At 41.7% G+C, this 27026-nt stretch overlaps 1 protein-coding gene across 8 annotated transcripts in view; it reads left to right on the top strand.

The window, feature by feature from the left end:
• DNAAF11 (dynein axonemal assembly factor 11) overlaps nt 1-27026 on the top strand; it is a 70757-nt gene that overhangs the window by 24867 nt on the left and 18864 nt on the right. For 6 of the 8 annotated variants that reach the window (XM_086337379.1, XM_086337378.1, XM_086337377.1 and 3 more), the window contains 7 exons: nt 3608-3780; nt 6829-7055; nt 12538-12729; nt 14418-14495; nt 17894-17959; nt 19889-19958; nt 20751-20846. In XM_086337379.1, the coding sequence (XP_086193505.1) occupies nt 3608-3780; nt 6829-7055; nt 12538-12729; nt 14418-14495; nt 17894-17959; nt 19889-19958; nt 20751-20846 (902 nt within the window). Of the gene's footprint in view, nt 1-3607; nt 3781-6828; nt 7056-12537; nt 12730-14417; nt 14496-17200; nt 17963-18478; nt 18829-19888; nt 19959-20750; nt 20847-27026 lie in introns of those variants that run through there. The other 2 variants (XM_086337380.1, XM_086337384.1) reach the window with 2 other exon arrangements.

The following is a 27026-nucleotide window of genomic DNA, read 5'->3' as shown; positions in this document are numbered from 1 at the left end:
TGTTTGCTCTTGTGAATAGAACTGTTCTGAACAGTTTTGTACAAATTACCTGTTCCCAGTTGATGTATTTGACCAGGACCTTTTCCTCCCCAATGAAATTCTGGATCAAGAGAAAAAAAAAACAAAAACACCTAAGAGCCTATTTTATGTATTGATAGGTTGAATGCTGAAAAAATATATATATTTGTATATGATAACCTTGTCAATATATTTAAAATTCAGTTTTGAAGATAGGAAGTTACTGAGTTTCCTTCACCTATGTAGCTGAATCTCAAATATATAAGAGTGTTGAGTTGTTCTTGTGTATTTTAGATATTCATCTTTTTAATAATTCATATTTTACCTTAGTAATACAACACAGTGATGTCAAAGTGTATCACAGTGTATCAAAGTGATACAGTCTGATACAAAATGAAACAAATCATGTCTAATACAAAATGGTGATGACATCAATAAATTCTAGATGTAAAGAAGGCAGAAAAGCTGTTTTGAGGAGTAGAAAGTGAGAGAAAATGTGGAGAATTCAGTCTGGACATGTTGAATGTGGAGTATCTTGCAGACATGTAGAAACAGGAGTGTGATGTTCAGTTGGATGGTCAGATATGGGTTTCTTGTTTGGGAGTCATCAGAATCTGGGGTTAGTAAAACCAGTGAACATGACTACTGTCATCAGGACCATAAGGAGAGGGGAGTATTGGGTCATTGATGGAAATCCCCACTGATGGGGTGGAAAAGCCTGTAAAAGATCAAGAGGAATAAACGACATTATAAAGGAGAACAAGGAGAAAGTAGTATCCCTGTTTCAAGACAGTTGGAGGATTTATAAGGGACAGTCCATGATCAGTCCCATGATATGCAGCAGACTCTTCGAGTGACATAGTGTGTTGAAGAGGGTCTATTAGATCTGTCAGTGGGACGGTCTTTGGTCACCTTTAGAGGAGCAAGTCTACTAGAATAGTAGAATGTTGGAGGTGGAAGCCAGCTACTGTGGGCAGAGCCCACGGGGATTGAGATAGAAGAACCAGTGAACGTAGAGTCAAGGTGGCTTGCGATGTCTCAGCAGGCATTGCCTACCTCTGAGTTCTGCCTTCCTCTCTAGATTCACTTCTTGGTGCCTTTGCACATTAAAATTTTTTTTCTGCAATTTTCTTCTTTTTTCCACACTGTACATAAGTTTAAAGTGAAATACCATGGGTATTTTTATCACTTTATCCTGAAGACCTGGGTCAGCAACTTATACATAGGTACCCAGTAACTTCTGAATAGATGGATGGATGAATAGAGGGTAAGAATCTATATCTGGAAGCGCTAAGTTAGAACTAACTTATTTGGAAGAGACTGGTTTTGGGTATGACTAGAGAGGAGGGACGGAGAAGGTGATGGCACCCCACTCCAGTACTCTTGCCTGGAAAATCCCATGGACAGAGGAGCCTGGTAGGCTGCAGTCCATGGGGTTGAGAAGGGTCGGACACAACTGAGTGACTTCACTTTCACTTTTCACTTTCATGCATTGGAGAAGGAAATGGCAACCCACTCCAGTGTTCTTGCCTGGAGAATCCCAGGGACGGGGGAGCCTGGTTGGCTGCCATCTATGGGGTCGCACAGAGTTGGACACGACTGAAGCGACTTAGCAGCAGCAGCAGCAGAGAGGAGGGACACGTGGGATTCTAGACAAGGTGGAGACAGGTGCTAAGATCAATAAGAGGGTGAGAACACTGTCATTCAGTGGGATTGGCTCCATCATACAGCCTTTAGAAATGAGAAGCACCTTGCCATCAGCGACACGATTGCAGAGCTCTGAACCAATCTGAATTCTGATTGAATTCAGAACCAAGCTGGTTCATATTGGTGAAGTTAATATAAGATATCAAGAACTGAAGTTTACCCTAAGTTTTATAGCCACAAAATGATGACAGAAAAGCAGTGTATAATCAGGAAGCCTGTAGGAAAAGTGGAGTATGTAGAAGTTTGAAGAAATGAGCACAGAGCAAGATAGAACTGGGTTGTCAGCTGGCGATGGTTCTCTAGATATTGATGCCTACCAAATCTGCCATATTAATCCAGCACCTGTGAGCTGGTCGCATGGGGAGACAGCCTTATGTGAACCTCTCCCACAGGGCCGCCGTAGAAACGAGGTCAGCTCTTCTTTGGCTGGTAGTGAGGAATGGTAAACTCACTGCCCGCAGAAACTGTAGGCACGTGTGCTAAGAAGCCACATGAGAACCAGGCAGGTGATAACTGGGCTGGTTCTCATCCTGCTGCTGCTGCTGCTAAGTCGCTTCAGTCCAACTCTTTGCAACCCCATAGACCGCAGCCCACCAGGCTCCCCTGTCCCTGAGATTCTCCAGGCAAGAACACTAGAGTGGGTTGCCATTTCCTTCTCCAGTGCATGAAAGTGAAGTCGCTCAGTCATGCCCGACTCTTCACAACCCCATGGACTGCAGCCCACCAGGCTCCTCCATCCATGGGATTGTCCAGGCAAGAGTACTGGAGTGGGGTGCCATCGCCTTCTCCAGTTGTCATCCTAGCTCATGGTTATCAAAGCTTCCTAAGTGGCAGGCACTGTGCTAAGTACTTCACACGAATCATCTTTTATTGTCTTCACAAGCATCTCTGAATCGGGTACCAATACTATTGTAATTGCAGATGAGAAGACTGAGGCTTGTGACTTTTGCAAAATCACACAGCAAGGATGTGTCAGAGTTAGCACTTGAACTCAGGTCTGTTGAATTCCAAGGTCTCCACTCCTAACTACCAAGTGCTCATGGAATTCAGATGAGAGGAGTCAATTCAAACTTGAAATTGATTCAAATTTCTATATCATCTGGCTATCTGTGGGTCCCATTTACTACAGAGTCTGCTCAGTGACTCATCCTTTTTCCTGTCATCCCTCTGAGGACCACACTTGTTACATTTGTTCACACCTTCGGTTCAGTGCTCGGTGATCTTGGAGCCATTGCGTCTCTTTGGTGACTTTATAAAGATGAATTCTGAGGCTTGATTTTATGAAATGCCTTCTGTTTGGGGGAATTCTCGCCATCACCCTTTGTGTTGAGATGAGTCCTAACCACTGTACCTGGTAAAATTCTCAGGCGGGCAGATTCCAGTGCCTTCTTTAAAGGGACGTTTGTTCTGATGCAGCACCCACCCCAGCAGCAGCTTATACCTGACCTTCTTCACCCCAGTTAGTAACTGAATCCAAATGTCAACAGCCCAGAGTTTGCCGATGTGGGCGGGAAGAGGATTTCCTTCGACCTGAGGGACTCAGGGATTGAAAGTAAAGGGAGACACAGAAAAGTGAATCAAGACTAAGCCTTTTTTTTCTTTAACATGAAACAATTTTATTTATTTTAATTGGAGGATAATTACTTTACAACATTGTGATAGTTTTTGCCGTACATCAGCATGAATCAGCCACAGTCATGCATATGTCCCCTCCCTCTTGAATTCCCTCCCACCTCCCTCCCCACCCCATCCTTGGTCAGCAGTGCAGTTAGTGAACAGACTTCAAATACCTGCAGCTGTTACTTCTGTGATGTGCTACTGTACACGTTTTAGTATCTGGGTGATTTTTCGGGCTTTGTTTTCTTTTCCTTTCTCCCACCAGGCTGTGAAGGGCTGACAAAGCTTGACTTGACGGTGAATTTCATTGGAGAGCTGAGCAGTGTTAAAACCCTTCAAGGCAACATCCACCTGAAGGAGCTCTTCCTCATGGGAAACCCCTGTGCTGACTTTGACGGCTACAGACAGTTCGTGGTGGCAACTCTTCAGCAGCTAAAGGTATGCTTTATCTCCATGATATGAAATTCTCATAAAAAATGAAAACAAGAAGCTACACAGTGATTCCTGATTTATTCCCAGCATTTTCAGAGAATGTGTTGTTTTAGAGAATGGAATATTCCAGAAAAATCAAAATGAATTCTTTGGCTCACTGAACTTTAAAAGTTTTTTTAATAACTCTAATAAAGTTTGGAAAAATAAACGGGCATATTTTTCTCCTTTCTCATTCAGAATGCACAGAGTTGAATTGAACTTTCTTGATGAGTTCAAGTCATTGTTATAGAGGGCGTCCATTATCACTAAGAGCTCACCAAAAGCTCAGGGCTTTTGAGGTGGCTACATGGGCTCCATCCCTGGGTCAGGAAGATCCCCTGGAGGAGGAAATGGCAACCCACTCCAGTATTCTTGCCTGGAGAATCCCATGGACAGAGGGGCCTGGGTGGGCTACAGTCCATGTGGTCGCATAGAACTGGACACATCTGAGTGAGTTCATACTCTTAAATTCCTGTGCCTTTTTTTTTTTTTTTTTACAACTCACAAAGTGAGTTTTTTATTAACTCACTCCCTATGTTAATTCTCAAGCTCTCATATACTTTGGAATACTTAGACAGGTTTTGTGTTCACTGCTCCCCTGTCCCCGCCGTCCCCCTGCCCAAGTACCCCATTTGGTGGGTCTGATGGGCACCCAAGAGTTTGCATTCAGAACAGGCTCTCAGGTGACTCTGATGCCACCGGTCCAGGGACCTCATTCAAGAACTGCTACTCGGTGTGTGAATTTCTTCTGCCGCATCTCCCCATATCTGATAATTTTGCAAACCAGGAAACAACACAGTTTCTACAGAAATCCTACACCCGAGAACATTTAAGTAATAGTATTAATGTTTATGTGTTATAACTCCAAGAGCTCCTGACCTGCATGTGTTGGTCTGAAACCTCTCGACTTCTCCGGTGAAGTGTGGAACTGGCCTCTGTATGCAGAGGGCAAGGAGAGGCTGGAGAAAGGGGCAGCCTCTCCGGAGACAGACTGGCAGGTGGTGGGTCTAATAAGCAAGGAAGCTTCCTTACCAAGCTTGTTCTGGGCAACAAGATGAGTAGGGCTCTGCACCTGCCAGCTAGACTCTCACAGGTTTGTAGAGAGGCCTTCACTGGGTTCAGTCCAGAGGGTCTCAACAGAACCTTCCGCTCTCAAGGCTGCGCCCCTGGAACAGCTCCTAGTGTGGGAACGATGGGCAGAGCATACCTTGCAGGACAGGGGAGGGTGAGGAGCCTGTGATCGTCCAGGTCCATCTCGCAGGCCAGCAGTCGCATCTTCTCGGTGACCCACACCCCCAGCAGTGGGAGCAGCATTTTGCCTCTGCAGAGAACTTGTGGAGACCCTGGCTTTCTCCCAGGCCTTGTCGTCCATCCTCAGAGGACATTTGTGTTTAGACTGCTATCTTTCTGTGTAGGCAAAATTGCTGGATTAATAGAACACATTTTTTTCCCCTAATGTAAAATGTCTTTGATTAAAAGAATAAGCAACTCAGATAATTGAATCTAGAACATATATTTAGAATGAGTGATACAGTAGCTCAGACATCGTCCAGGCCAGTTATCATTGTACAAGCACTTCCTGAAAAAATGAACTGATGAGAAGCAGAATTTTAGAGACAGGGATGCTATGCGCCCTCTCCCAGGAAGGGTGTGGGGCCATTCCAGCTGGGCCTGGTCAGCCCCGCAGTGTCAGGCTAGGAGTGTGTGAGCCACCAGACAGGCGCCTGAATTATGGGTCAGGGCTGTTCCAAGGGCTTGGCACACAGCATCTCTGATGCTCCTGGACCCTTGCAGGGAGGTGATTAGAAGCATCCTGAGATGAGGAAGCCTGGCCTTGGAAAGCTGGGGCTCCTTGTTTAAGGGGACACACCTGACAAGTGGCCTCAGTGGGATTTGAGCCTAAGCGCCCACCATTCTACAATAGCCACACTCCCTGCTTCTCTCTGGGTTAATGTACAGGTCTCAGGTCAAGTCTTTCCTCCCAGAAAGACTGTGTGATTCAGCTGCTGCAACAGGCAACAGCCTCTCTTTTGAAAATGGTACTCATAAATGTGTTTACTAGTATTTAAAAATAGGCTGATAAACTTCAGAATCTTTTTTTTTTTAACTGAGGGAAAATTGCTTTTCCCCCAATTAAAAACACAACAATGTTGTGTTCCTTTCTGCCCTACAACACTGTGAATCAGTCATAATCAGGCATATCCCCACCCCCGTGGGCCTCCCCGCCCCATCCCTTCCCACCCCTCTAGGTCATCACGGAGCACTGAGCTGAGCACTGAGCACTGTGCAGCTCCCCACTGGCTGTCTGTATACACCATGGTGTATATATTTCAATGCTACCCTCTCAGTCCATCCCACCCTTGCCTTCCCCCAGCGTGTCCACAAGTACATTCTGTACATCTGTGTCTCCATTCCTTCACTGCAAATAGATTCATCAGTACATACCATTTCGTTGAAAGCTTGTTACCTACTTTGACAAGAGTTGTCCTAACAGATGTCGTATTTCCTAGGGCTATGATGACAAAGTTCTACAAACAGGGTAGCTTGAACATCAGGAATTTATCTCATTGTTCTGAAGGCTACAGTTGTAGATCAAGATGTGGGTTGGTTCCTTGCCCATTTGCATTAGAGCTCAGTTTTGTGTAATATACAAGGCCCCTTCTCATAGAGAGCATTTGGGACTTCACCTGAGATATTGAAATTCTTAACACAATGAGCAGTTATAAAATTAATATATTTTGAGAGCTTGTCATTAATAATCAGTTTCCACAGAAGACCTACTTATTGTTATTACCAGTAAAGATGCTTTGTAAACTGTATTAATTGTGTGAAGTAAAACACTGATTATATTTCCCACTAATTACTTTGCTTTCAATTCCGTATCACTAAGGTGTATTATTTATTATTTCTAGTCTTGCAAGTAAAGTCCTCTCGGGGCTGATTCAAATTGCAACCTTGGGATAAATGCACTGTGTTGGCTGGTTTTTGTTGTTGTTGTTGTTGTTGTTGTTCCAGTGGTTGGATGGTAAAGAAATTGAGCGGTCAGAAAGGATTCAGGCATTACAGAACCTCCCAGTAGTTGAACAACGAATCAGAGAGCAGGAGAAAGCTTACTGTCTTAAGCGAGCCAAGGACAAGGAAGAGGCTCAGAGGAAACTGAAGGAGGAGGAAAACAAAGGCGAGATGGGCAGAAGTCACACAGGCTCTGGCGGACACTGGCACGCGGACCTCAGTGCTACCCTGTGGGTAAATGGAGTGTACCTTCCGGTTAACTCACGTTAAAAGCAAAACTTAGGTTAAAAAGTTCTCTTCTCAAGGTGTTTACAGTACCACTTAGAGTCCAGTGATTGATTTGAAGAATAAATTATGATGTGAATTCTGGGGAAGACCATGTATGATCATCTTATTGATTATGACCATTCGGTGAGGTTTTCTTCCCTTGAGGCGGGGTGGAGGGGGAGCCTTTATAAACTAGCAGCTTTAATTCTCATCTAAAATTATCCTCAGACAAATCTCTCTGAAAGATGCACAGGAAAGCTGAATTAGCAGGTGTACTTTGATTTATAAAGTAGGAATATTTTAGAAAAGTTAAATGCAAATCATGTTATTATAAATTGAGCAATTTTGATCGCAAAAGATGTTCTGTTTTGTGAATTATATAATGAATGCATTTTTAATGTGATTAATATGCCCCTAATTGGTCGTTTTTACAAACATTAATTTTTCATGCTTGCTTATTTTAAGGGAATTGCAACTGTACTCAGTTGATTTGATTCCATACAATGAAATCTTTCAATATTTTGATAACAGAACCTCTTAAACTTGGGAAAATAATAATTATAATGTATTTCAGATATACATAAACGTTAAACAGATAAACAGGCAGCTACAGCTATTGTGTGCACCACATCCACACTTATTAAATGTTAATAGTTGGCATGTTTGCCTTTTTTTTTTTTTTAATAAATAGAATATCAATAGAGAAGCTCCTTCAGTGTTTCTCCCCCATCCCTCTCCTCCTTTCATCCTGTGGCGTCCACCATTCTAAAGTCAGTACTTTAGTAGTGTTTGGTATAATGTCAATCCCACTGTATTGTCATATATTTACCCACATAATTATGTAGAACTTAATACTGCTTAACCAGGAGTAGTTTTATGTTTTGTTTTGGTTTTTTTTAGCATGAATGATATCTTTCTACAGCTTTGCTTTTCATTCAGTATTATGTTTTTGCTCTTTACACATATGAAGACACATAAGACATTCATTCTAGCTGTGGAATAAAATTCCATCGACTGAATAAATCACAGTTTATCCCAGAGCGGGCATTCAAAATATTTGACAGTGAATAATTCTTTGGCCCTGACAGATCAGAATAAGCACCAGCTCCAGCAATCTGTGTGGCCCTAGTTTGAGAACATGGGAAGGAAGGAGGAAGAGAAGGAGGAAGGGAGTGAGGCAGGAGGAGGGTCAGCTGAAGATCAGCCCTGATGCAGCCATTCCTCCTTGGGTGGCTGTGTAAGTGGTTTTCCATTTCTCATTTTTTTCACACAATGGTGCACACGTCTCCTTGTGCAAGTACGGAAGTTTCTGTAGTGTATATTCAGCAGTGACATCGCTGCATATTAATTGTAAACATCTTTTCAGCTTTATCGGAGAAGGCAATGGCACCCCACTCCAGTACTCTTGCCTGGAAAATCCCATGGATGGAGGAGCCTGATGGGCTGCAGTCCATGGGGTTGCTAAGAGTTGGACACAACTGAGCGACTTCACTTTCACTTTTCACTTTCATGCATTGGAGAAGGAAATGGCAACCTGCTCCAGTGTTCTTGCTTGGAGAATCCCAGGGATGGCAGAGCCTGGTGGGCTGCTGTCTATGGGGTCGCACAGAGTTGGACACGACTGAAGCGACTTAGCAGCAGCAGCAGTTTCAACTTTATATGCATTGCCCAATTGTTTTTTAAAGTGTACTAATTTAAACTCATATATCAGCAGTATTGGAGAGTTCCTAATCTTTTGTCAATAGTAGATAATGTGGTTTTTAAAACATTGGCCAATCACATTGGTTGTTAAATAGCATCTCATATTTTAATTTGCATTTCTAGAAGTAAGAGTGAGTTTCAGTATCTTAAATGTCTTCTTATATGGTTATTAGCTATTTAGATTTCTTCTGTTCAGGACTCTCACCTATCTTAAATAAGTTGTAAGGTTTTTTCTTACTAATTTATAGCTCTTTTATATTCTAGATGCAAATTCTTTAGTGGTTATGAGGTTTGCAAATACCTTCTTGCAATCTGTCTGTGACTTGTCTTTAATTTTGATAAGTGCTTTTGTTTTCTAGAATTTAGACATATTAATGTAGCTAAACCTATTTTATACATTTTGATCTTATTTATGAAATTTTTCAATACCCCAATGTCATATCTATCTATCCGGGGTTAACTTTTGACAACAGTGTGGGGTAGGGTGCTAGTCATTTCCCGCACAGGATTGTCATGGGCATAGAATTCAGCCCATGTATTGCAGTGCCATTCTTTTCCTGGATTATATTCCCTGCTCTTATGAGTTATGGGCCAATTTCTAGACTCTCTAGATTCTTCCATGGGAGTACTCCCACATGGTTTTAATTTCTATAAATCTTGATTTTTGCTAGGAGATATTCTTCTGTTTCAAAATCATCTTGATACTTCCCATCTCTTTTTTACTCTTTTGTGAGAATTTTAGAGTCAGGCTTTCAAACTCCCCCCAAATCCCTAGTGTAATTTTGATTGAAATTGCATTGAGTTGATACATTCATAAGCGGAAAGTTGACACCTTCAGGACATTGATTCTTTCCTTGCTGAACTTTGGGATAGCTCTGTTTATTTAGACCTTCGTAGTCCTTCAGTAAGTTTTTATAATTTTCTCTATAAAAACTTTACATTATTTCTTATTAGATTTATTTCTAAGTATCTTGTAGAGTGGGATTTTAAAGATTGATTTGTTATTGGGTCTGTCTGATGTGTATAGAGGCAAATAGCATCAAGAAATCTTGTTGGCGCTAGTGGTAAAGAATCTGCCTACCAATGCAGGAGGCTTAAGAGGGACAAGTTCGATCCCTGGGTCAGAGGATCCCCTGGAGAAGGGAACGGCTACCCACTCGAGTATTCCTGCCTGGAGAATCCCGTGGACAGAGGAGCCTGAGGGGCTACAGTCCTCAGGGTCGCACAGAGTTGGACACAACTGAAGCAACTTAGCACGCATGCAGTCTTGCTGAACTTTTTAAAAAGATGCAGTAGTTAGTCTGTAGATCATCCTGTATTTTCTATGTAGAAAAACACATTTTAAAAAAATAAATAGTAACTTGAAAAAATTTTCCAATCCTTCTACCTCTGCTTTTTATTTTTTTAATGCTAAGCCTCCAGTAATGGGTGGAATAGCAACAGTAAGAATGGGTATCTGTATCTTGTTCCCGGCTTTCAAAAGAATGTTCCCAATTCATCATCATTAAGTATAGTGATTCCTGGGAGGCTTTTGAAGAGTTGAGTTAGTTTCCTTTTATCCCAAGTTGATGAAAAGCTTTTATCATCATGGATACTAGGTTTTTGCTAAATGCTTTTTCTGTATCTGTTGAGATAAGCATATTTTTCTGTTGATGTGTTGAATTAACATTGATAGATTTTTCAAAATTAAACCGTCCTTGAAGTTCTAGAATAAACTCACCTTGTCCATATTTTATTTTCAGTTTGTTATTGAAATATAGCTGATTGACAGTGTTATGTAGTTTTAGGTATACAGCAGAGTGATTCAATAATATATGTGTGTGTGTGTGTGTGTGTATTCTTTTTCAGATTATTTTCCATTATAGGTTATTACAAGATATTGAATATAGTTCCCTTTGCTACACAGTAGGTCCTTGTCTATCTATTTTATATATAATAGTATGCATCTGTTAATCATGAACTCCTAATTCATCCCCCACCCCACCTTTCCCCTCTGGTTACCATAAGTTTGTTTTCTGTGTCTGTGAGTCTGTTTGCCAAACAAAAATTTGTAATGAGAATGAAACTAGTGATTTCAGTGATGGTTATAAAATCTTGTAGAATATTATAGATTCCCTTTTTTTTTTCTCCCATACCATAAAGAACCATGGCTATATGACAAAGCACTTATTTTCAGTAATTTGCACGATTTTGTTTATTAAACTGTCTAGTTGCATTTTATAATACATAAGGTGTTTAAGCAGAATTTTACTGTATATTCTGTTTGTACTCTTTAAATTTCATATTTTGGTCTGTCCTTTTAAAAAGCATTTTATTTGAAGGTCAACTAAATGAGCATTTTGTGTTATTTCAGTAACAAGAATAATAACAAAATCTAACATTTAATGAGCCCTTACCATTTGCCGTCCTGGTACTAAAGGCTTCTTGTACTTGTTTTCATTTCATATCATTTTGTAACAGTGCAAATTCTAGGGAGAGGTGAGGGGGGAGAGCCTATACCTGTTGTGTACTGCTCGAATGATATCCTTTTCTCTCTGCTAGAACAGTCTTCTGTCTCTCTGGAGCCTGACACACAGAAAGACATTCAATAAATACTAGCTGAATCCTTGCTGAATAATGTTGACTGTCATGGAATAATTCTTTGATGCCCTATGGAGACATCGTTTACTTCTCTGACAGTCCACAAAACATGAATGGAAAAGAGCATTCCCATACCGTTGTTGTTTAGTCACTCAGTTGCATCTGACTCTATGCGACCCCATGGGCTGTAGCCCACCAGGCTCCTCTGTCCATGGGATTTCCCAGGCAAGAATCCTGGGGTGGGTTGCCATTTCTTTCTCCAGGGGGTCTTCCTGACCCAGGGATCAAACCTGTGTCTCCTGCATTAGAAGGCGGATTCTCTACCACTGAGACACCAAGGAAGCCCTTTACCGTATAAAGCTACAAAACCCAAAGTCATCCATGAAAAATGGGGTGGATAGAGGCCGTACCATGGGCAATGTCACATAGCCCACTGAAGAATTTTAGACATAGAGAATCATTAAAGAACCTGGAATGTGCTTAGTTGCTCAGTCGTGTCTGACTCTTTGAGCCAGGTTCCTCTGTCCATGGGATTCTCCAGGCAAGAATACTGGAGTGGGTTGCCATGCCTTCCTTCAAGGGATCTTCCCAACCCAGGGACCCACACTGAAGGCAGATTCTTTACTGTCTGAGGCACCAGGGAAGCCCCTAAAGAACCTGGAAGACATGATCAAATTTTTTAGAAAGATTCCTCTGGGAGCAGTGTGAAGGATGAAATTGAAGGGTGCAAGACTGAAAGATTGATTACCAAGGCCCAGCGGTCCCTGAGTTTGTTTCATCATCAGAACCTCCCATGACATACTGTAAAGCAAGAGTCCTAGGCACCCCTCCAAACTCACTGGATAGACTCTGGTGGGAGCCTGGAGATCCATACTGTGTATGAAGCTCCCCAGATGACTCATATCAGCCCAGTCTATGAACCATTGAATCTGATTACTGCAGCATTCCTGGTGGTGGGTAAGGTGGGCCTGTCCCAGTGCTGTGGCACTCATTTCTCCAACTTGGCTCAGATAGGCTTTCTTTCAGACACATTTTGTTATTCAAAGCTAAGAAGATAATGTATTAAAACAAACAAACAAACATATAAGGTGTTTCAGGGGCAGTGTTCAATATGAAACTCAGGTATCCATTACTGGTCTTGATGGGTCCTGTGTTTGTCCCTAGCCCATCTTTTGAAGAGAGTAAAGACTACATCCAGGCACCAGAAATAGAAGAAGGGCAATGCAAGGGAAAGGAATTAGATGACAGAGAAGACGACCTGGAATTCTGGAATAAGCCCTCTTTGTACACTCCTGAATCTAGATTGGAAACTCTGAGACATATGGAAAAACAACGGAGAGACGAAGAAAGATTAAGGTATTCCATTTGTTCCTATCATCAAGAGTGATAGAATATATTTTCATGATTGCACATTGTTTTATCCATCATCTGTGTTAAATCTGTGCTAGCTATCACACACAGACTTTGCTTTTCCTAATTTTAGCTTTTTGTTGACATGTATCTACTAACATTTATTAATATCAGATTACCTTCTTTAGGTTGTTGTGAATAATGGCATTTTAGGTAGAGTTTTGTTTGTATGTCCCTAGCTTTTTAACAACTTTAAACATGTCAAATATTATGGCCTGGTTTAGAGATACCAGTCCTCCAGGTCATTCTATTCAGGTGCTGTGTCTACCCCATCTAATGAGTTTCTGAGATGTTTGCCCTTAGTTGTCCGGGATCATGGAGAACAAGGGCTTCCCTGATAGCTCAGTTGGTAAAGAATCCGCCTGCAATGCAGGAGACCTGGGTTCGATCCCTGGGTTGGAAAGATCTCCTGGAGAAGGGAAAGGCTACCCACTCCAGTGTTCTGGCCTGGAGAATTCAATGGACTGCATACAGTCCATGGGGTCACAAGGAGTCAGACATGACTGAGCGACTTTCGCTTCACTGTGGAGAACAATGTAGCTCATGGAAACATGAACTTAATTGGACCTGGCAACCCAGTTACAATGCAGAAAGATGTGAATAAATGTCTATTACAACATAAAGTTAACTGACACAAAATCTCTATTAAAAGAACAATAGAAGTCTAAGGCAAAGAATCGCCTGTAGTTCTGTCATTTTAACACATCTGTCCATCTGATCTAAAACTTGTCCGTATATGCCTTTTTAAAGTTTTTATGTATTTTTAGCAAGTGTTTTAAATAAATATAATTTGCATCCTACATTTTCTTTCATGTTATTCCATGAATTTTTCCTCTTTACTCCATTCACCTCCCTCCTGTCTCTACCCTTCATGGTAATGAGAATTAGTTAGCAGGCTTGGGTCCAGCCCACCTCTACAATCATATGAATGATTTCTGCAAATGTGGGATTGGGGATCTTTTTTAAGAATAAAAATGGACTTATATTTTATATGTTTGTTCTCACTAAATCGTCATCAACAGTTTTCTACAACTTTTTAGATGACACTTTAGTAAAGAGTGAACACGTTTTTTAATAGATGCACAATATCTCATAGTGTGAACGTACCACAGTCAGTCTAATTATTCCTCCATTGACGGACATTCACAATGGTTCCAGCGTCTTGCCTTTGCAGATGATGCTGTGATAGGCATCCTTTCACATAGATCCTTATGTACTGGTATTTTTATTTCTATAAAATAGGCTCTGTTTGGCATTTTAAAAACTATAATTTTAGCTAAAGTAGAAGCTGTATACACAAATGGAAAATTGACAGTTAGCTGAGTAAATCATGCATAAAATAGACTCATTTAAACATTCATGGCTATTTCATAAAAAGGAGTTTTCTCCCGCATTCAAATGATCTGGCAAATTGTCTTGGTCACATTTTTGCTTTACAGATATGGGTATAATCACACAGAAATCTGGCTCGATTGTCAGCTCCCAGCCATGGACCTCATCACAGTGAATTGATGTATTCACAAATACGCCATTAATTTTTCTGAAACTGTCTCACACATTAATTGCTTTTATATTATCTTTGTGTATTTTTTTTCTCTCCCCTGCCCCTTGTTCCCACCACCCCCAATACTAAGTGAAAAGAAGAAGAAAGTGAAGCCACCCCGGATGTTGGTCACCGAGGACGGGAGAGCCCTGAACGTGAATGAACCCAAGTAAGTGGGATTAAGTGGAGACTTGAAGATGCAAAACATGTGGTATTGGTCATACCATGGCTTCGTGGACATGTTTGCTCAGATATCTGACCACTCTTAATAAACCAGAAGAGCCTAATGAGAATGTCATTTTGTACATATTTAAAAACAGAGTGTCATTATGTTTTCAAGTACATAATACTACGTTTCATTCTCTCAGCATACAAAAAGTGATCTAGACAGAAGGAAATCTTAGTTATTTCTGTATCCCCTGAAACTTTGGACCGTGTACAACTTTTTCCCCCAAAATTTCAAGTGTCCCATTGTTGTGTTTTTTAATTTTTAAAACTCCGCCATGAACAAGCTAGCTGAGAATCCTGATCACCTGTACACCTACTTTATACTCTGGAACTCATCTGCAGAACTTTCGAGAGCGAAGACAAGAAATTGATAAAAATTCCTCAATGGAGTTGATGAGAGGGAAAAATATTCCAACTAGAAATCCTCGTGTATAATAGTATCTTTTGTTGTTCAGTCGCTAAGTCATGTCCAATTCTTTGTGACCCTGTAGGCTGTAGCCTGCCAGGCTCCTCTGTCCTCCACTGTCTCCCAGAGTTTGCTGAAATTCATGTCCATTGAATTGGTGATGCTGTCTAACCATCTCATCCTCTGCCGCCCCCTTCAATTTTGCCTTCAATCTTTCTCAGCATTAGGGTCTTTCCTAATGAGTGGGCTCTTCACGTCAGGTGGCCAAAACATTGGAGAAGCCCGTAGTAGTATCTAGCTATTTAAAAATTAAAACTAGAAAGCAGGCAGAGAAGGTCTTTTGTAGTCAAAATGCAGGTCAACAAGCCTGTGAACTCAATCTTGTTGGCTTCATTTCATTACTCAAAATGTCTGTTTGACCATTTCAAATGGAACCATTTGTTGTGCCATTACCATGATAGAGGTGGTACAGTCCTGATCACTCTTGGGTGTCGTTAACTCATCTTCACAGCAGTTATATGTGATAGGCGATATTTCTTCTTCACAGGTCCAAAACCTGAACTGAGAGGTGAATGACTCACACAAGGTCACATAGCCAATTGGTGGTGTGTCTGACTTGCCTGTGCTTGCCTAATTCTAGTGGTGTCCATGATCAAGTTTGTAATCTCACCCCAACCCCACCACACACACACACACACACACACACACACACACACACACACACCTTCTTTATATAGCAGGCATGAATACATGATGTTAAGCCCTGGGGATGCAGAAGTGAATATGACAGATTTCTGCCTTCAAGGAACTTAAAAATCTAGTGGGGAAACAGTCCCTCTTCAACCTACAGCAGGGCTTGAAGGAAACCCTCTGGACTCTGTATGCTCCTAGTAAGACCCCAGAAGCTTCTTCGGTCCCATCATTTTTATATTCTGCATTCACGACATTTCTATATTCGGTCACATCTTTTCAAGTCTCAGCCATGTGCTCGATGTAACACATTTGACCAAACTGATCATTCCTTTCCTTCTCGAAGCACTGTCTTCCCCTTGCTCCCGATTCTTTGACCCTCTGACCTTCTCATCATCCTCTGCTTTGCTGGCCTCTGTCTGTCTCGTCTCCTAAACGCTCTGGGGCCAGCTCCTCAGCTGTCTTCTCTTTCCTTATCCGCTCTCTTAAGATCTCACCAAATCCCATGGCTTGAAAGACGTTTTCATTCCTCACAAGCAGACCTGATCTCTTCCCTGAGCTCGGGACTTGTGTATTCAGTTAGCTGTTTGAGATCCTGTGTGGACATAAGTGAGGTGTGGTAGGCTCATCCTGACTAAAGCAGACGTCCTCACTTCCACGCCCACGACCACTTCCCATCAGAGCCTGCGTGCCCGTCGGTGTCCTCTGGCTTGGGAGTGAGCATCCACTGGGTGTCAAGAGCAATACCTCAGATTCATCCTCCATCCTTCTCTCCCTCATGTTATCAGTGAGCCCACGAGCTCTTCCTCCAGAATTACCAGAATCCCACCCCTTCTCATTCACCCCCCTCACCACCTGCATAGAGGACATCAGCCTCCTCTTCTCTGGACAGTTGCAGTAGGTCATTGAGTGCTCTCCATGGTCATTTCTAGGCCACCTACCACCTTTTCTACTCAGCGGAAGAGAGAGGGGGAAAAGAGGGATAGGGCACTCAGTCCCCCTCTTAAGGAAAGCTCCTAGAAAGATGAACATTTTCCTTCAGAACTGAAGCATATGATCTCATTCAGCAGCCAGGAAAGCTGGCAAACGTAGTCTTCACCCTGCAGAGCCGTATTTATCACTCAAATCAGGGGTCCTGTTGCCATGGGTAAAGCAGGAGCAGACAGTGGGGAGTGAGTATCAGTGTCTGCTGCAGAAAAAGTGAAAGTCACTCAGTCGTGTCCTACTCTTTGCGACCCCATGGGCTACACAGAAAACCTCTCTGAAATTACTTTCCAAGAGATACGTGAAGGGAGAGTTTAAGTTGGTGGCTGGAAAATGGGGCAATAAGCAATCAAGGCAGATGGGAAAACACCTATAATAAAAGTCCCAGAGATGAGATCAAAAACACATGGGTGATCTGTGCACCCGAAGGAGTACCCCCCATCAGGGCTGCTGGAAGTAGTGAGAGTGAGCAGACCCCTGCTGGCAGCAAATCTAGGGCTAGTGGTACATCTTCCCAAACAATTTAGCCTGCATTCTTTAACATCGTTGGGTTATGTACTTTACAGAATACGGCGATAACTGAAATACTTAGAATGAAATTGACCAGGTAATTCTGAACAGTGCATCAGCAGTATGGAAGTTACACCTAGGACTCAACCTCACGGTCCAGCTAAAAGACTTGGGGCTTTGAGATCCTGCCTCCCAGATTCATGTGACCTCTTTCCCGGCTATGTCAGCCCTCTTTGAGCCTCTGTTTCTTCTTCTATGAAATGGAGGTGATGGGTCACAGGCAGCATTTCTGGGGAAGTGGAAAGGTCACCGATGAAAGAAGAAAAAAGAAGACAAGACTTTAAAAAAAGGAATCGTGTGCTGGATAATGGCAAGCAAATGCAACATGTGGTCCTCAGGCAATAATTCCGCGTTTCAGTTTGCTTCTAGCGAACACGAATGAAGAGGGGAAAAGAAAACTTTAACCACCAGATGTCTCTGTCTCTGCACCGATGCTGATTTTTTTGTATCTAGTTTAAGATTCTCATATGGAAACCATGTAAACAGAAATACTTTATAAATATGTTGTAGGCTTCTGTTGAAATTGTTAAACTCTCAGACATTTTATTGACCAGCCACAAAAATAAGTGTGCTGTTGAAGATGAGGATATAGTTCCTAATAAATTTCCTTTTAATATTGGGATGGGGTTATCTATCGAGTATTGCTAAAGACATCCTTTTTTTTCCCCCCTAAATGGATTGTTCCTTAGACTTGACTTCACTTTGAAAGATGATGAAAAGCGTAACCAGATTGTCTTGGACTTGGCCGTGTATAGGTAAAAACATTTTATCATGTGTTTAAAGGGTGGCATTTCTTTCTGTTTTCCTTCTCAGTCACAGTCTCTTGAGTTCTGAAATGCGAACACCAGCCTCTTTTTCGCATCCTGAGTCCTGGCTGGTTTCACCCACCACACTCCCTTCCTGCCCCTTGTCCCTGCATCCTGACTGCTGCTCTCCCCACCCCAACCCCACCACAGCTGTCCTTGGCTGTGACACTCGCTCCACCAGCCCGTGTCACCTTCCACCCTTCCTTGCTAAAGTCACTTAAAGACACTCAGCCATCTGCCTCAATCCTCGAAGATGCCAGGTTCTGCCTCACTCCCTCTATCCAACTGCTTAATTCGGGATCCACATACATGGTGTTTCTGCTTCTCTAGCCCTTTCAGACCCATTGATACCCCAGGGCCGCCGTCCAGGCGCCTCCCTCTGCCTGTGTTGCTCTCACCCCAGGTCTGATGCCCCAGGGCCTCTGTGCAGGCGCCTCTCTCCCACTGCTTGTGTCCCTGTCACCTTAGGTGTCCTCATGACCTTCTGGCCTCCATTCAGATGTCACTTTATCAAAGAGGCCTCTCTGCGCACCCCGACCATCCAGTCTAGACCAGTACCTGCCTGCTCCAGCACTTCATTCCACCTCGCCCTGCTTCTTGATTTCCACCTGACGAACTCTAAATTTCCTTGTAGTTTGAAAACTGTGACGTTGAGGCAGAAGCCTGTGTGTGTTCCTCCCTGTTCATATCTCCAGCACCTAAAGGAGCGCCTGACACCTGTCAGGAGCTCAATAACAGGATTGAATGAATGAATGATTACTGATGATGCAGCTGGTGGACGTTTACACTGTAATAAAGGCGTTTCTCTTTTTGAGCGATTTTGCTACATGCTCTGTCTTATTTAACCTCTCAGTAATCCAGTGACCTGGGAGGGATTGTTATCCTGGAATTACCCAAGGTGGGTTGGGGAGTGAGTCTTGTCAAAGTAGACACAGTAATTGCAGAAGTCAGAATGTGACCCCTTAGGCCCAGGCCCAACACTGTGTTTTTTAACTGTGGTAAAATACACGTAGCAATCTTAGGAAACAGGTGCTATCTGTATCCTCATTTTACAAGTGAGACTACAGAGGCTTAGAAAGGTTAAGGCGTGTGCTCCAAGATAATGGAGCGGGAGGGAAGGGGAGTCAGTCCTCCCGAGTCTGCGTGGTCAGTCTGCGCCCATCACCCTGTATTTGTCCTTCCTGCCTCACTGAATGTTTGTGAGTGTTGAGTCATTGCCATGTTTTCACACATTCACAATCAGTATTTTGACATGTATAAAAATAATCATTTGGCCAAACTTCTCATTTGAATGAGCAGTGTGGAATCTAAACCTTTCCCCTCTTGTGGAGTTGAAAACGATGGCCCCTCGATCCTGGGGTCACCGTCACGGTTGGGGGGGAGGTGGGGTGCTGGGCTTTCTGGGCAGGACACACCTAGTGGGGAGAAGCTGAACCAGCCTTCCAGGATGGTCGTGTAAGGACAGCTGCACAACTGGTGTGGAAATAGAACAGAACTCAGCCCCAAGGAAGCAGGAGCTTAGTGGATTCAGCATCCCTGGCTATTCACATCGGTCTTAGGGGCTTAAAATAAAATATTCATGAAAGAGCATGGCAAGCCATTTTCTGTGAACCTCTGGTATTTCAGGCTGCAGATATTTTGGGGCGAGGGGCAATCAATGCCAAGTGTACTTGTGGGTCTAAAAATGAAATTGCTGATATGTTGGATTTCCTGCGAGATCTGGGGATTAATTTAAGATGGATATTCTAAGACCTGTGTATCATGGAAACTGTGAACTTTCTTCAGTTAAAATGGCCCCATAAGTGCAACTTCGTATTTGCTCTTCTTTAAACTTAATGTCTTTGAAAAATTACAAGACTTGATTGTTGAATTTTGAAGGTATATGGACACCTCTTTAATCGATGTTGATGTACAGCCAACTTACGTGCGAGTGATGGTCAAGGGAAAGGTAAGTGTGACCCTGTAGGCTGTTACTACTGCAGAACTCAGCCTAAAACCAAACTAACTTGCCTCAAAAAAAATTTTGAGCCATTTTAAAATAGAAAAAGAGAAACTCAGTGCTATTTGCTTTAGACACACGATTTTACAACAGAAGGGGTATTTAGCAGAAACGGTTGCTGACCATGGCGTACCTTGATAAAATTAGTATTTTTAACCTGTATCTATTTAGTTAGAGTTTTCCCAGACGTGATAAGATGGTCTATATGGGTAGCCTGTGCTTGAAATTGTATTTCAATATTATACACATTTAAAATGGTTAATGATTTCATTCATGAAAGTGAAAGTCACTCAGTTGTGTCCAACTCTTTGTGACCTCACGGACTATACAGTCCATGGAATTCTCCAGGCCAGAATACTGAAGTGGGTAGCCTTTCCTACTGTAATTTTATCATTTTTGAAATAGCATGTTTTGCCGATTCTAAGTATTCATGTGAGATAGCCTAAAGACTTTAAAAATGGAAATATGTTGGTATTTTATGATAGGACGTTTTATCTATAAGTGCTTTATCAGCCATGTTATCATAATTGGACCAATTATGATTTATGACTGATAATTGTTCTTTAGTCACTCATTAAAATTGGTAAAATAGTTTGTGCCTATGGAGTATAGCCCCATATATTATTTTTTTCTGAATAAGTCCAATTAGATTTTTGTTAACAATTGGTAAATTTTAAATATGTAACAAAAATGCCTCTTAAAGGAACTCCCTCGTGTAATATGCTTCCTGTCTACTCTCAGCCATTTCAGCTCATCCTCCCTGCAGAAGTCAAACCTGACAGCAGTTTTGCTAAAAGATCTCAGACCACAGGGCACCTGGTCATCTGCATGCCCAAGGTAGGCAGCACCATTTACATCCATCTCAAGTCTGGATAAGTTTGTTCCTGAAGGAACCTGACCTACTAGGGCTCCTGATGACTTCTGTTCAAGGTCCTTTTGCTGAGAGAGCCAGAAAATCTTCTCACTCCAGGTCAGGTAGGAGAACAAAGGTCAGCTGACTCCTCCTGCCAGCAGTTCTTGTCTCCGCAGCCTTCTTCTGCCTCTCAGACTAGAATGAGGATAGAGTTGGGGGTGTGGATCACAGGGACCACTGAGCATGTCTGTCGCATGGCAATCAGTGCTTTCCTTACAGATAACTTTGGGAGGATATGTATTGGCCTACCTAACATAGGCCTTGGGTCCCTAAAAATTTAAAAAAAAATGTGATTGAATTCCAAATATTGAGCTTACTGGTTTTGTGACTTTGGGCCACTTATTAATCTAACGCTGGGCCTCTGTTTCCTAACATTGCTCTTAAGAAAGATAATGACGCTAGGAAGGATTGAAGGCAAAAGGAGAAGGGGGCAGCAGAGGATGAGATGGTTAGATAGCATCACCAACTCAGTGGACATGAATTTGAGCAAACTCTCAGAGACAATGGAAGACAGAGGAGCCTGGCGTGCTGCAGTCCATAGTATCACAAAGAGTCAGACATGACTTAGTGACTGAATAACAACACAGAGAAAGATAATACACATAAAATTCATAACACTGTGAGCACTCAGTGAGTACTGATGTCATTATTATTTTTTGTATTATTTTTATGAAACAGACTAGATAGTATTTTAACTAAAACTCTTTTTTGTCTTTTATTTGAGAGAAGTGTTGTATATGTATTTTTTCCAGTTTTTTAATTTGAAGTATACTTGATTTATAATATTGCACTAGTTTCAGGTATACAGCATTGATTCAGGTTTGTTTGTTTTTTGCAAATTACTTTCCATTATAGGTTTTACAAAATGCTGAATATAACTGTGTTTTATAGTAAATCCCTGTTGCTTGTCTATTTTATGGATAGCAGTTTGTATCTGTTAATGATACCCTCCTAATTTGTTCTTCCTCCTCCCTCTTCTGCTAAATGTCTTATAGAGAAAAACATATATATCACTTATGTTTTTCTCTAACATAACATATATTGAGTTATGTTAGACTCATATATAGATTCAACATACAGAGTCTTGAAAAAAATGTAAAGGAATCTATATACAAAACAGGAACAGACTCACAGACATAGAGAACAGAAGTACGTGTCCTTTAGATATGGCTGACTTCTGAAGACTGACAGCTTCCCCTCACCTGGCTTTCAGACTCCTTAACCTTGATCTCAGAGCTGAATGTCTGAGACAGAAGCTCTTTAGAAGCCAGAAAAGACTTAACAGGGACAGGTGACAACCCTGAAAGAACTTAAGGAAATTAAACTTAAAAAAATCATTTGTCTGTACAGAAAGTTTGGATTCCTCAATACAGACTCTGTGAATGAGTTAGGATGTTTCATGCTGCAAGCTGCAGGAAACCGCAAACAAAACTTTCACCATAAAGAAGCATTCCTACATCTGGAAGGTAGAGAGGGTTCAGGCAAGGGAAGGTTAAGACCCTTTCTGATGTAGCTTTGTCCTTAAGCCAGCTTCCTTCCTGACCTGAGCACTAGCAGTAACTAAGGTGACTTGATTTCTTGTTCTTACCTTGCATGAATATAGAGAATCAGAGAAAGACACAGAGAAAGGCCCTCTCCTATCACCATGGAATAAAAACTCCTCTTCACTGATTTGGTCAATTTAGCTGAAGAGTCCAACAAATCTTGATGAGCTTGACTATGGACAGTGGAACATCTCTGGTCAAAGAGATGGTCATCCTTTCTTCATTCCTATTATTATATGTTTGGTTACTATTATCTCATGCCATGGGCTTCCCTGGTGGCTCAGTGGTAAAGAATCCGCCTGGCAATGTAGGAGACACGGATTCGATCCCTGGGTCGGGAAGATCCCCTGGAGAAGAAAATGGCAACCCACTCCAGTATTCTTGCTTGGGAAACCCCATGGACAGAGGAGCCTGGCAGGCTATAGTCCATGGGGTCACAAAAGAGTTGGACACTACTTAGGTGCCAGACAACAAAGACAGTCTTATGCCTTGAGCTGAGGGTGGGGTCAGCTTTGCCGCAGTCACTCAGGTTTCAAAGCGGGAAGAGGAGGTTCTTTTGAGGAAGAAAAGGGACCCGGGGGGCACAGAGATTATAAACTTGATTAACCAATAAGGTTTCTATAATGATTTACTAATCCTTCATTATCCCAAAGCCAGTTTTGTAACAGATTGATTCTGAGTAATCAATTATGTATTTTTACTCTGAGGCCATAAGACAGCAAATACAATTTGTTGTCAAGCAATAAGACAACAAACACGACTATAAGAATCTCATTGTCCTTGTTGACAACAACAAATGAAGGAAACGCTTCTGTGCTGATTAGAATATCCTATAGGGAAATCTAAGAGATAACTCAATTACTTTGGTGTTTCGACAGAGACATTTGAATGACACTGTGATCAGCACTGTTCTTTCTTTCTTGTTTTTTTTTTTTTGGAAATTTCCATTGTGAGAAGCCACAGATTAAAAGGTAATCGCTGGTTTCCTAAAAGAAAACCAAGATGTGCAATTTGTGTACCTTTTACAGGGTGCCAGGCCATTGATCAGAAGACCTCTGCCCTCTTTTCCCATGAATCTTTTAAATAAATGCAGCATTCTATTTCCATTACCCTTTCTGTTTTTATATCAGTTTAAATTTTTCATGTTAAGTATATATGCAAAGCATAAAAAATGGCTTATTAGAGAAAAAGCATTCTAGAAATGCTTAGTTGAAGATGGATAATTTACACAGAATCAGAAGATTTCTTTTTTTCTCAGTAATAAACTGAGTAGCATTTTTTCCTTTGAGATATGTACTTTTTAAGATTTTAGGGACTTCCCCAGTGGTCTAGTTGTTGAGACTTGGCCTTCCAGTGCAGGGAGTGTGGGTATGATCCCTGGTTGGGGAGCTGAGATCTCACATGCCTCTTGGCCAAAAATCCAAAACAAAAAAAGAAAAAAGAAACAAAAACCAGAAGCAATGTTGTAACAAATTCAATAAAGACTTAAAGATTTTAGACTACTGTGTTAAAGTAACATTGATGTCAAGCTATCCCTTTCATTAGTCCTTTGAAATTGTTATTAAATTATTAACTAATAATTATTACCTTTTATAATTTCTTTTATATACCTCTGTCATTATTCCTCCTAAAACATAGCTAGTCGATAAAATCAACCTTTGGAGAATACCTACTTGTCCAGAATTAGTTGTTTTTCATTTATGAGTTAGGTATTTGCAAGGACTATAAAACTCAAAGAATAAAAGCTTTTTTCTTAAAAAATCATCAAAAAATAAAAATTCTAGCTTCACTTATGGTTACTATTGAAAATAAGTATTACTAAAAATTAGCATCTTCATAGTTCCTATTGATTTAAACAGTTGAAGTACTGAAGTTTGACCCACTGAACCATCTTGTGTGTCTAGGAATTGTCAGTCTGACCCGCATTATAATGACTGAGGCATATTCTTAGAGTTTTAAAGCATAAAAATCAAGTAGACACTTAGGTATACTTTTGATTCATTCATAGGAAGCAGTGTTGTCAGTATATTAAGTGATAACTCAGTACTTCAGGAAATATCTAAAATTGACCTTGGTAGTTTATAATACTTGGATACTGTAAATTAATGAAAAGAGATCAAATTTGCTGTTTAGTTGTTCCTTCTTTGTGATAGTATTTGTAAAGATTATTTGTGAAGAGCCAGTCTATTTGATGATTTCTGTGATGGGATGACTGCAACTATGTTTGTGGAAATTCAGCAATGAACTTTGTATACGTTTTTTCAAGGATGCAACATTTGTAATGGAACCCACAAACTGCTCAACTATTTCTTATTAGCCACTTCACTCAGCATTTTGTCAGAGATGTCAAATGAATCTTTTTCCCTTTCCTGCCCCTGAATGAGGCTGGGTCTGTACAGACTGCGTGCTGATAAGCAGGCAAGTTTCACGTCTGTTCTTTGTCACAGGGGTCGTGGCTGAATATTCCCCTGCTGACCTACTGGTGGGTTCTCCCAACTCAGCACCACACCCAAAGGCTCTTATCTCGTGCTAGCTCCATGATACCAGATGCTTCCCAACATCTGGTACGGAGTCTGTATCTGTGGGTTGGTATAATACCCAGACATCACAATCCCTACCATTCCCTGTAGAATTCCCATCTCCATTGGCCATCATTATAACTTAACTTGTGGGTCCCACATCTCCCTGAAGGCCATCCCCTCCACCATGATTTCAAGGGTTGATACCTTAGCTGGAAGAGTTGGCTGGGGTTGTGGATGGAAAAGTACTCTGGCTTTCTCAGAGAGTGGCATTAGGGGACTTCCCTGGTGGTCCAGTGGTTAGGAATCTGCCTGCCAGTACAGGGGGCATGGGTCCGATCCCTGGTCTGGGAAGATTCCACATGCTATGGAGCAGCTAAACCCATGGGCCACAGCTGAGCCCGTACTCTCGAGCCCGAGAGCTACAACTGCTGAAGCCTGAGTACCTAGAGGCCGTGCTCCAAAACAGGAGAGGCCACCGTGGTGAGAAGCCCACACACCGCAGTGAAGAGTAGCCCCTGCTCGCCGCAACTAGAGAAAGCCCGAGCAGCAGTGAAGACCCAGCACAGCCAAAGATAAATAAAAGTTAAAAAGAAAGAAAGAAAGTGACATTAGGGAATAGGAGGTCAACTGCCCGGGTAGCAGAGGAGGAGGAAGCATTCTGCGTCTCATGAGGTTTTTCTCAGTCCCGCTCCACGGGTCAGTGGCATTTCCCGCTCGTTTCCAGAACTGTTTTATTCCTTAGTCTTAGGTTTTGGGATCCGTGTAGAGAGTTCCGTCTCCAGTGCCCCTCGCCATTTATTCCATTAGGTATATGCATTCAAGAAACGTGGACTCACGGTGTCATCCGTCTACCAGAAATTCACTATTCTTCTTTGGGGAAGAGTTGTTAATCCTTTTCTCAACACAGCAGCCAAATGATCATTTTACAGTGTGTGTAAATCAGACCAAGTCATGTTTTCTAGTCAGAGTTAAAAGCAAGATCCTCCCAAGAATCTCCTGCCACGATCCCTCTGACGTTATCTTCTGCTGCTTCGCCCTCTCATCATTCCAGCCACCTATCCTCCTACCCCGGTCCTCAATACTTGCTGTTCTCTCTGCTAGAATGCCAGTCTCCCAGGTGTCCTCATGGTCTGCTCTCTCCCTTCTCTTGGGTTTTTTTTTTTTCAAGTGTTATTTCACCCTGAGTTCTTTCCTGATCCCAGTATTTAGCAAGCTTTCCCTTTCCTACCTCGCTGTTCTCTATCCCTGGTTTCTGCTGTATTTTTCTTCATAAGAATGTGTCACCAGTGGACAGTCATGTATTTAAATGTTTCTTTGTCTGTCTCCATCAACAAAAATTTAAGCTTCATGAGGATAGAGACTTTTGTCTGCTCGTATTGCTACTGCGTCACTGGTACCTAGAACTGAGCCAGGCAAAGAGTAGGTGGTCAATAAATTTTTGTTGAGCAAGTAAATACGTTAAAGCAACTTTAAAATACATTTTAATATTTATAACAAGAATCTCCCCTAATTACTATTCTCCCTCCTCAATCATTTTCTCATTATTTTTCCATGCATGTTATTCCAGGTTAACTTTCAAATAATTTCATTCAATTCTGCCTCCAGGAATGCCATTTGAATTTTTATTGCTGTTACCACTTAGAGACAGTGAAAAGAGATGGTCTCTGGAGCCAGAGAACCTGGGTTAAATCTTGACACTTCTACTCAACAGCTGCATGACCTTGAGCAAATTATTTATCCCTCTGTGCCTTAGACTCCTTGTCCATACAATGATGTTAATGATCAGTCACACCTCTAAAGGTTGTATTGAGGATTATATAAATGAATATGTAAAGCACCTACGTGACCACTTGGGGCATAATACACCCTGAGCTCATGTTACCGTTAATTAATATTATCCATTACCCTGATAGCTCAGCTGATAAAGAATCTGCCTGCAATGCAGGAGATCTCATTTGATTCATGGGTCAGGAAGATCTGCTGGAGAAGGGATAGGTTACCCACTCCAGTATTCTTGGGCTTCCCTGGTGGCTCACCT

This window comes from Bos grunniens, chromosome 14, assembly GCF_055505025.1.
Source record: "Bos grunniens cultivar Pamir isolate PY7600 chromosome 14, Bosgru_T2T1.0, whole genome shotgun sequence".
Taxonomy (NCBI): Eukaryota; Metazoa; Chordata; class Mammalia; order Artiodactyla; family Bovidae; genus Bos; species Bos grunniens.
This window is presented reverse-complemented; position numbering and strand designations above follow the sequence as displayed.